Here is an 11,283-nt window from a genome sequence, read left to right as displayed (position 1 = left end):
TTGCAGACAGAGTAGCCTCACGAGGTTCGCGGGGGGTGCTGGAGCAGGGAACCCTGAATTGTTGGCCGGCCAATCACAGGGCACTAGGACACACATGACAACCATTACCACTCAAACATAGGGGCAATTTAGAGTGTTCAACAAGCCTACTCCAAGTTTTTAAGATGTGGGAGGACACCGTATTACCCAGAGAAAACCCACATAAACATACAAACTCCACACAGTGAGGATACCTGGGATCGAACCCTCAATCCCAGAACTGTGAGGCCGACGGACCAACCCCCATTGTTTTTATTTATGCCTATTTTTGTAATTTTTAAAATTATAATTCTAAAATTACATTTATTCAGAATGTCAGTTTTTTGAAATGTATTACTTTTTAAATTGTTTACATTTGTCTCACAGTCAATTTTTAGGACTTTGAAAAATAAAAGATTAAATACATTCTTGCATAAAGGGATTGTGTTCCGGTTTTATGATCACTTGTTGCCAGGCAGAATCCACATGGTTCTACTGTAACAATAACAAATGATTAAGGCTTTATAGGCAATATTATTTTTCAGTCAACATGGACCTAAAAAATTGTGTTGTGACTAAAGTCTATAAAAATGAATATTTAATTTGAAAAGGGAAACATGCACAGTCTGGTAAGATAATTGCACATGTCAAATTTGCTCCTTTTTGTAGCTGCGTCATACAAATAAAACTCTGATCTGAATGTGCAGAAGCAGAAACATTTATTTAAAAAACCTCCAATTTCTAACAGCCCAATTTCCTCTACTTGCAGCACCCCTTGAGTGAATTCATAATTTTAGTAGTCTTTCTCTAAGTACTGTACACACTTTGAAAAATCTTTTCAAATCAAAATATTATGAAATTCCTCAGTAACAATTCTCTTCCTGAGTTCAGAAATGTAGCCAACTGTCGCAACACAAATCACTGATTCACCGTCATTTGATTAAAGTGCAAATGTTGCTTTTGACCATAAAATAAAAGCATTTATTTCATCCATGGGGTAGCTGGCGAGTAGGAAAATATCTATTTCAGTTGACTCTAATAACAAAAAAATATCATTATTTTGCAATAAAAAGCAAGATGGCACCGAATTGCTCGTTAACCAATCGGCACGCACAGAAGAACTGTCACACGCATTCACACCTATCTGCAACTTAGAGCAGTGGTGTAAAACATATAGCCCGGGGGCCAGAAGGCGCCCGCAAGAGAGTCTAATCTGGCCATGGGGTTGTTCTGACTAAAAGGCACATTGAGGTTCAGTCACCCTGTACATATAGAATCATTTTTTAAAAAGAATTTTGGACATGGGTGCCATGAATCCAGATTTTTTTGAGTTGTGTGATGTCCAATTCACTTCAAGTGACTATGAATGCATCTTTCAATCCCATTGACAGCACTAGATGTCCAATCTGTTTTAACTGGGTGAAACTTTTTGTCCAAAAATAAACTGCTCCTGCCCACATGAGGTTTAGTTGGCATGAATCTGGCCCGCGAACCAAACTCATTTGTTCACAGTATTTACTTCCATGCATGTTTTAGGAATGAGGGAGTACCCACAGAAAAGCCATTAGAGAGCATGCAACCTCCAAACATAAGATTTAAAAACGGCAACCCATGAACTGTGAGGTAGATATGCTAACCCTCCAACTTTGTGCTGCCTCAATAGGTACTTATAGTTTTTGTTGTTTTTTAAAGAAAATGTTCAAAGATCTGACTGAAATGACAACCATTACCCACATGATATGACAAAAAAGCCACCCAAAAAATCCCTTCAGTACAAATATAGGCACGTGCCGTGACGCCAACTCATACCTGTAGACATGATTTCAATTCTAAGCCTCTGTTTAAAGTTTGTCACAGATTCTTGTGCCTGAAGGCCAAGTCTATTTTTTGTTGTTTTTAGGAGAATGTGGCAGTGAGAAGGGCCTCTTGCTGCTGATGATGAAGGGTGCCAATCCCAACAGCGGGGGCCGGCAGAGCAGGTCGGCTCACTAGGCGTAGCTGAGAAGACAAAATTTGGATGTGTTTTGTAACCTACTTTCGAGCTCGCGGGATAAGACGCTCACCTTGCACGCCAGCTGCTTCTCAAACCTGGGCGCCACAAAGGACCAGGGGCCCATGTTCTGAGGTTCCTCTTGGCTCCAGATAAACTCTGCGGAGACATAGAAAGTTCCATTTTCTAAATAGTAGCAGCAAAAACATGTGTTTTTCAACAACAACAAAAAGTAATTTGTGATTGTGAAAATTGACCCGATATCAACAGAAAGTGATGCAGAAATGTTCAAAGATAAACTGATTCGTACATACTTGAAATTAACTTACAGCCTGCCATTTATACCAAATAGACACCTAATTGATTTTAACTGGGCTGTGAATGAACATTCCAAATTTAGAAACAATTGACTGCCTTAAAACTGCGAGCAGATATCATAAATGTTTTATTGTTTTGTTAATCTTATAGATGAGATGACCCAAGTAAAATTTCTGGGTGAAATGGCCATTATGATGAAAGCAATCCACGCACACCTGCTGATTTAAAAAAAAAACGAATTGAGATTAATTTATTTCCTGGTGAGATTTTCCCATCACTTGAGAGTTTTGCTCTATTAATGGAGTGAAAAACGATGCTAGTCTTCTAATCACATTTCCACCTATTGCTAGTTGGCTCTAGAATTGAGATTCCCGGCTCGGACAGGGAGTCATTTTTATATGGACATACCTTTAGCGTTGGTATACTTATTAAGTTCTGCCTGGAGAGCATCCAGCGGGAAAGGACACAGCTCCTCCAAGCGGATCAGCGCCGAGTCCTGCATGCCTGCAGCATCCCTCTGCTTCAGCAGAGCGTAGTAGTGCTTCCCTGAGCACAGCACCACTCGCTGGACTCTAGTCAAATTACAAAATGGATTTTGTAATGGAAGTCATTCAGTTACCAAGAATGTAAAATAATAAATGTGCATATCTAATCAAAATCCCTCGCAAAACCTTTTACGTTTCGAAATTATGAGTTTTTGTACTTTTCAGGTGAGACCGATGTATCCCCCAACACGGACTTGAAAGATGTTCCTGGTGCCATTTCTGCCAAGCTGGATGCAGCCCCCTTAAAAAAGGGACAGTCATTTCCATGAATAGCCATTTTGAAAAGTTCACTTGAGTGATGTACTCACGGAAAATCGAAGCAACATCTTGGGTCCGACCACAATGAGAGGTTTGCGGAAATTTCGGATCATCTGGCGCCTGAGCAGGTGGAAGTATTGAGCCGAGGTGGTCGGGTTGACAACGGACATGTTGACCGTGTCACTGTCCACTCCCTCTTCCTTACTGTCACACATCTAAAGGTAGCAGAAAAGCAGCCAGTTTGACCTTTCATAGGGCACTTAATGAACTCGTTGGCTGTCATTGGCGCTAAACGTCCAACCCATTTAGACTGTGGTATGTCAAAATGGGTTGTATATGTATTATTTTCAATGGACAACAATAGGCTAAATACTATGAAATTACAAAAAAGAAAAATTACAATAAAAGTCTGAAAAAAAACTACTTATAAATGTTATTGGGAGGCGTAAACAGAGATGTTCTGAAATGTATTAATTTAGTTCTTATTAATTCATAATATATATATATATATATATATATATATATATATATATATATATATATATATATATATATATATATATATATATATATATATATATATATATATATATATATATATATATATATATATATATATATATATATATATATATATATATATATATATATATATATATATATATATATATATATATATATATATATATATATATATATATATATATATATATATATATATATATATATATATATATATATATATATATATATATATATATATATATATATATATATATATATATAGTCTTCACAAGTTTTTTTTAATGACCAGTCATAATGGATTGGCTGTCCATCATCATCAATGTCAGCCAATGAGTCAAAAGCTATTGTCATTGTGGTGTATTAACCTGCAAAAAGCGCTCCATGCGACAGGAGGAGTGTTCAGGTCCAGCTCCGTCGTAGCCATGAGGCAACAGGATGACCATCCCGCACTGGAGCAGCCATTTGGCCTCACCTGAAAACAGCAAATAGTATCTCCATCCAAAACTGAGCAAACTATGGAAAGAGGACTATAATTGAGCGTGCCTCCTGAGATGAACGTGTCAAAGATGATCTGAGCACCATTGAAGAAATCTCCAAACTGAGCCTCCCAGATGGGCAAGAGCTTCGGCTGAGCGATGCTCATGCCATACTCGAATCCCAAGACCGCTTCCTCCGACAGCGGGCTGTTACACACCTGCAAATTACAAAGAGAACCATGTTATGAAACATACATGGGATTTTCTATCTGGTCGTCAGAGCCACTCTTGCATTACAACAAAATAGCCACCATGACAAAAAGCATATTTACAACATAATGTGTATAGTAAGAACGGCGCAAGCCAACAATATAAAGTGACCATTAACTAGGGTTACATTATAGTCACAATTATGCTGAAATATAAACGTGTTGTTATCATTTGTACCTCGAGGAGTCCTGTCTGCTCAGGGCTGATGTGATTGAGAGGAATGAACATGTCATTAGTGTCTTGGCAGACAACCATGGCGTGCCGCTGGCTGAAAGTGCCACGCCCCACATCCTGCCCACTGATGCGAATGTTAAAGCCTGCAAAGATGACGAGAAATACCATCAGCATGTACAGACAAACAAGGTGGAATAGCTTTCTGAAAGCAGATTGTCACCTTGACAAAGGAGGGAACCAAAAGCCAAGGCCTCCGCCGTGGACCAGTCCAGTTTGGTGCCTTCTTCAAGCTTTTGTAGTCGAGCCTGAGCACAAAATGTATCATTAACATCAGCGATTCACTTCTAAACCACTGTTAAGTGGGGGGGGAAATGGTATACAATTAGTCCGAAAATAATTATCCATTCACTCATTTTCCATGCAACTAATGTATACTATATAGAATATATCTATGTTCAGCTACTTACACCAATTACATATAGTTATGGGCAGAATTAAAAACGGTACAACCTCTATAATATGTACATGAATTTTACGTATTTGTGATTCTGGCACAAGTATCGCTGAATAAAATGACCTGAACATAATGTTGAAGTGAGTTCAAATTTTCTTTAAAAGACATTTTGTTAAGTGCAGAACAAAGCATTTTCTATTATAATCATTCAAAATTGCATGAGTACCTAATGTATTTATTTAGTTATAATTGGATTGAGTTTATGTGACATATATGTTAAAACATTATTATATTGCAGTTACATATCTTTTAAAGTAACTTATTTTAGTACATCTAAGATAATGTGAATACCCTTTAATAGCTTTAGGAGAATTAAAGACAGGGGTTGTTATTTGGGGCTAATTCACCAAAGGTAACAGTTGTTAGCTCACTTTTAGGAAGTATTGGAGTATATCCTGGAGTACTTGAAAGAAATTAGGGAGTATTTGAGTACATTTAAGTGTATTTAAGACATTTTAGGGTTGATTTTTGCTATTGTGCGGTCTCTGGATATGGAGGTTGTGTGCGTATACCTGTGCGTGAGTCTTGACTAGATGGCTATGCAACTGAATGTGCTCCGAGATGTCCACAGACTTGGCTCCGACGAACTGCAGGAGTGGGACGGGGACGCCCGTGTCCCAGGAGGTGACTCGGGCCTGAGGTTCCACCAGATCCCCCCAGCGGCCCTGCATGTTGGTGGGTGGGGGGCTGTACACAGTCATATTGGCCAGCTTGTCGTTGAGGAAGGCATAGTACTCCGTTTTGATCCGGCTGCACTCGGCCTCCGTCATCAAGCCCTCAGAAATGAGCTGGTCCGAGTAGGAGTCAGGGACACTCGTTCGGGACCTGCCGGAAGGCAATGCTTACATTTTCAGTCAAGTTTCAAAGAGGACACATTCAAGAAATGGCTTGCAAGTAAAGAGTGTGATTTTTTAAGTGGTGTATAAAAGGGGTGGGACAATTTCATATCGCCAAAAGGCAATTTGGTTTGTTTTGTTTCCCTAATTCACTCAAGTAGAGCTCTGTTTGAACTTGAAGTGAAACTCAAAACTTGGCTCGCAACAAAGCAAAAATGATCTGATGTAACTCAAGAAACTATGTGAGTTGGTCAAGTCATGAGGTTGCTACAAGTCATGGTAAGAAACGTCAAACTGCCCCTAGGTATGGGTGTGAGTGTACATGGTGGTCCGTCTCCTTGTGCCCTGTGTTCGGCTGGCCACCGATTTAGGGTGTCCCCCGCCTCTGGCCCGGAGTCGGCTGGGATATGCTCCAGCTCCCCCGCGACCCTCAAGCAGTTCAGAAAATTAGATGAAATGAGATATAGATCTACTAGATTTATGCAACAAAAAAAACTATGAAAAATTCCTGGAAAAGTGCACACGTCATTCAATATAGATTGAAAATAAAGCTTAACTGACCGGATGACCTTGTACATGGCCGGGTTGGTGAAAAAAGGCTCATCTAATTCATTGTGTCCCCACTGGCGGTAGCAGATAAGGTCCAGAATGACGTCTTTCCTAAAGCGCCGCTGATACTCAACAGCAAGTCGAGTGGCCCGCACCACCTCTTCCGCGTCGTCGCCATTCACGTGGATCACGGCGCAATTCACCATCTTACCTAATGTCCGTGGAGAAGATGAGAGTCCCGTGAACCAGTCTTTCAACATTATCATGTTAAACTGTTTGCAGCTTTGCTATATTGCATATTGCCATCACCATTGTGCCCGTTCTGCCCATTTAAAAAAAAAAAGACAATCGGACAAATGGACAGAAGACGAACCGCAATATAGCCGGGAAACACTGTAATCATAGACTTCATTTGTTATAAGGAGACCATATGACTGACCAACATCGCTGCAGTATAAAGAAGATCTCCCTCGCTCGGATGGCGTGGTATATCCCACTTGGTTGTTAACTATCAGGTGGATGCTTCCGCCTACTCTGTAGTGAGGAAGGTTGGAGAGGGTCAATGTTTCTGGAACGATCCCCTGACCGGGAAAAGAGCCGTCGCCATGGACCTGTGGACAGAAAAATTGGTATTACTTTGTTATTTTCTCATTAAAAATAAATCACTTTAGCAATTATGGTAATTATAAGGGATAAAGATGACTTGAAAAAAATAGTAGTCGCAGGTTATTTTTTGTAAAATAAATGTTTTTGAACCTGTGTCAGCTTCCAATCAGCAATAAAATCACTATCATAAATTTCGACATAAAAAAATAAGTATGAAATAAAATTTTAAGTCATCTCAAAAACGTAGCAGACATGCTTTTGTAAATGAGGAAATTGAATAAGGAAAGGGGTAAAACTGTAAAAATGTGCAAACGTAAACAACAACAAAAATCATTTCCAGGCTCTGTTAACTGCATTGAAGGGTCCTAACCAGGTGCTCAGTCGGCTTAAGTCTTAATATGTACAAATCCCGCCTCCTAACCTGTAAACAGACGACTTGGTCCCCTGGGTGGGCGTCCTCGTCGGGCGAATAGTCGCCCTCTTTCCTGAGCTGCTGCCTGGCCCGCGTCTTGCCTTGAGCTACGGGATTGATAGCTTCCAGATGCGAAGGGTTGGGCAGCATAGTGACGTGAAGCGGGGTCCCCGAACCCAAGTCCAACTCCACCGAGGACGTCAAGTGGGACAGCACGTCCCCAATGGAGGGCGACGTGTCGGGAAACTCGCTGAGGCCACGCATTTTACGGAACATCAGCTGCAAGTTGAGAGATAATATTTAGATTAACAGACAAGTTTGCAAGGACTCCTAAATTATCATCAACAATAGTCTTTGTTTTTACCTCCGGTGGGAATTTGAGCAATCCAGTGAGGAGGTTAAGTCGTCCCCGGTGCGGCATGCCGATGACGATATCAGTGACACCGCTTTTGGACGACTGGAGGAAAAGCTCGTGGAAGAAGCCCATCACGCTCTCCGCTCCTTCCCCACCATAACGTTTCACCGTGGAAAATTTGGTTGCCAAGAAGTGGTCAAATTCCTAGAGTGAAAAAAAAAAAAACGATGTACTTCGTAACTCTTAATTGAATCAAAACAGCAATACAGTTTTTTCTTAGATTAGCCTTTAAGTCATTATGGTGCTCCTGATTATTTTTGTTCACTTAAAAAAAAGACACAATAAAGACGAGTCATCCACATAGGTGAATATTACATTTTGGGTGATGTAGGCCACAATATTAACATTTGATCTTTGATTAGTGGCATACTGTTATTAATCATTATTATATTTTTGATATTTGTGAAAAACAAAGACCAATGCCCCCAACAAATCTGTGGGGAAAAATTGTTGATTCAGTGGACAACCATCCTGATTTTGATGACGGCAATTGAGCAGATTTTTCCACATTTCCTCTGGTAAAATGTTATACTTTGCACCTCGCCCAATATTCCGTGGACTGTTTTGATTTCCACAGTGTTGAAATCAGCAGTAAATTCCACAAAGTAGCTACTAATATGCAATTTATGAATTTCCACAATTACAATTGAATGTTAAAAAAAATGAAATAGATCAAATTAATTAAAACTGAAATACACTAGCAATGGCAGCCAAAGAGGTGATAAATGAGCAAGTCCAAAGAATGGGTCTGACCTGAGACTCCAGCATCAGCTTTGCTAGCGCCCTTCTTTCATCTGGAGAGAAGGTTGTAGTCTTGAGCTCCTCAAAGCGGTCAGCCATCCATTCCCTTTCTTCACTGCTACTCAGCTGAGTGGTCTCCACTGACAAGTGCCCACAGTAGGCCTTCTCTAGGTATGCCTGGACCTCCTCAACTGAGGCCTCAACCTTGCCCAGGTGACGTAGGCCTGCAAAAAAGCCAGAACGAATGCGTGAAGGCAAAAAATACATTAAAAAACATCGGATTTCCAATTGTTTTCCCCTTCTGAAAAAAAGAAAGGCAGATGACAATGGCTTCACACATTGCACGCCAATAAAAATATTTTCTTCAGTTTAATTATGTAAGAACAAAACTGTCACTGAACATGGCATGAATGAAATGTCCTTGCATACAGTATACACGGCAATGGGTCTGTAGTATAAACAATGGATGTCAGCAAGCAACAGAAGACACTTAAGCACGGGTACAAGCTACTTCTTGTATATGTATAGTAATTAATACAAACGAAAGGTCGTGAACCTGCCAAACCAATGACTGACTGCCTCTATGATGATATTTTTTCTAAAAATACTGAAACTATTTACATTAACAGACATTACAGTATGCAATAAAGTCATGCTTATAAGGATATTATGCGTAAAAATGCATCTTCAGTTCAAATGTCTTTAAAATTGCATTATCATAAGGCAGTATGCTGAAAAGAATTGATTTTGTGTAAACATTTTGAAATGTACAGTAATTCAGAGCAACCTGAAGTGTTGAGCTGTCCATTCAGGGTGCCTGTAAGCATGCTGATTTCAGGAACGCTGTCCATCACAGGCTTTTGTGGAAGCAGTGGGTTAATCTTGGCCAATTTGTGTCCATGTGCTCGGTATGCCTCCACCAAACGTGCCAGGCCGTGATCTGAAAATAAAAAAATAAAATAAAAATAACACTGAAGATGAAGAGCTTTGGTCAGCATTACTAAAGATTTGCAACCTGAAAAAAAGACCTCAAAAATTTGAAAATAATTTTTGGGCAAAATCAATTGCATTTTCCTGAGCATAACTTCCACATGAAGAGTTAGTAAACAAAACAGCAACATGGTTGGAGGGTTGAAATGTTTTTGTGTTTGAACTGAACCAATGTGTTTATTTACATTTCAGCCACCAGTTAAGAGGATCAGTTAAATTCCAGAAGATAATTTGCTTCTAAAAGTTGGTTTTATTTGTTCTCTCTTGGAAATGGTTACACCTAAAGACAAATACACCAAGCACAGAATCTTGATTTTAGTGCATATTGATTGTGCACCCATTCCACTTTAGAGAAAATGTAAATGTGCCCTAGGTGAGTAAATATGTGCCGCGTTGCATTTGTACAGTATATTATCGCCTAATAAGGGGAATTGCAATCATCAATAAAGGGAGAAATTGGTTGAGGTTGACAGGTATGTAGATTAATCTCCTGACCAACGAACGAGTGGTTAGCGCGTCGGCCTGAGTTCTGGGGTCGAGGGTTCGATTCCAGGTCTGTCCTCACTGTGTGCATGTTCTCCCCGGGCTTGCGTGGGTTTTCTCCGGTCACCCCAGTTTCCTCCCACATCCCCAAAACATACAGGGTAGGTTGGTTCAATGGTCACCCTTTGTCTCCTGGTGCGCTGTGATTGGCTGTTGGGATAGGCTCCACCACAACGCGCGACCCTTGTAGGGAAAGTGGTTCAGAAAACGAATGAAGGACTGTTTCCATTGATAACTATGGTCCATACATATTTTGAGATCATTGCTATTATGAATATCGTTTCGCAAATCGTATCATAACGGGAAGAAGACAGACGTTCCGATCCCTCTCAACAAGTATGTGTGCTTGCCGTACAGAATGTACAAATTGTTAAAACTTTACAGATGATATGATGGCTGTCATAAACATCAAAGTTAAAGAATATGTAATGTGTCTAGATTCGTTCAAGTGGCATTGCCTGCAGGTCAAATAATCCGTGGCGGAGGCTGACCTTGATTTAAACTCGCGATGGAGTCATTCAGCAAGTTGTCATGCCCGCGAGACTGTTTTGGACGGTATCCGTAGACGCCTCTCTGTGTGTGGTAACAGCAGACAGCGGCCCGGCGAAGCACGCCGAGCGGCATCCTTTTCGCATAGTTTTTCAGTAATAGAGTCGCCGACATGGTTTTAAAGGGGAAAAATAAAAACAAAACAAGATTGGGGTAAATTACTTGAGAAGGACGGAGGCCATACTGCCAGGTGGCTCAGACGGAGGAGGAGGAGACGATAGTGGACTTTGATTGGACGATGACGCGGTAGAGAAAATGACAGAACTTCCGGTTTTTACCAACGGTCTTAGTTAATTTATCGTAGTACAGTTTTTATGTGACTTCAACATTCAACATATTTAATAAAACTGTACGATTTAAGTAATGAACCAACACTTCAACAAATATCGCGCACGTGCCAGTGATGACGTCATGGCAACAAGTGCCAAACGAGATGTGATGCATTCCAGTACCGCCAAATAATGTTAACATTTACTTATAATTTCCTTTCCTTCCTTTTAATTTTCAATAAAGCAATGTATTTACACGCAAGCGATGACACGAGGGCAACAGAT

The 11,283-nt window shown here is 40.2% G+C and overlaps 1 protein-coding gene across 1 annotated transcript; it reads right to left on the bottom strand.

Annotated features, from left to right (window-relative positions):
• Positions 1–714: 714 nt before the first annotated feature.
• Positions 715–10,973, bottom strand: LOC144215806 (2-oxoadipate dehydrogenase complex component E1-like). Its single transcript, XM_077744962.1, has 17 exons — positions 10,672–10,973; positions 9,435–9,587; positions 8,660–8,871; positions 7,856–8,050; positions 7,501–7,770; positions 6,913–7,084; positions 6,486–6,684; positions 5,601–5,913; positions 4,795–4,879; positions 4,578–4,717; positions 4,198–4,348; positions 4,020–4,126; positions 3,180–3,344; positions 3,030–3,112; positions 2,735–2,898; positions 2,082–2,167; positions 715–2,016 (listed from the first exon to the last, which is right to left on the bottom strand). Exons 1-17 carry the CDS (start codon positions 10,841–10,843, stop codon positions 1,915–1,917), a joined length of 2,769 nt encoding a protein of 922 aa, XP_077601088.1. The 5' UTR covers positions 10,844–10,973; the 3' UTR covers positions 715–1,914.
• Between the last annotated feature and the right edge of the window lie 310 nt (positions 10,974–11,283).

Source organism: Stigmatopora nigra, chromosome 22 (genome assembly GCF_051989575.1).
Source record: "Stigmatopora nigra isolate UIUO_SnigA chromosome 22, RoL_Snig_1.1, whole genome shotgun sequence".
Classification (NCBI taxonomy): domain Eukaryota; kingdom Metazoa; phylum Chordata; class Actinopteri; order Syngnathiformes; family Syngnathidae; genus Stigmatopora; species Stigmatopora nigra.
Note: the sequence above shows the minus strand (reverse complement) of the source record. Positions and strands in the feature narration are given on the sequence as shown.

Coding starts and splice junctions, on each gene's coding strand:
- LOC144215806 (XM_077744962.1), bottom strand. CDS start 10,843: ATGTCGGCGACTCTATTACTGAAAAACTATGCGAAAAGGATGCCGCTC. Junction 2,899..3,029: donor ACATCGGTCTCACCTGAAAA/GTACAAAAACTC, acceptor TAATTTGACTAG/AGTCCAGCGAGTGGTGCTGT. Junction 2,168..2,734: donor TAAGTATACCAACGCTAAAG/GTATGTCCATAT, acceptor ATGTCTCCGCAG/AGTTTATCTGGAGCCAAGAG.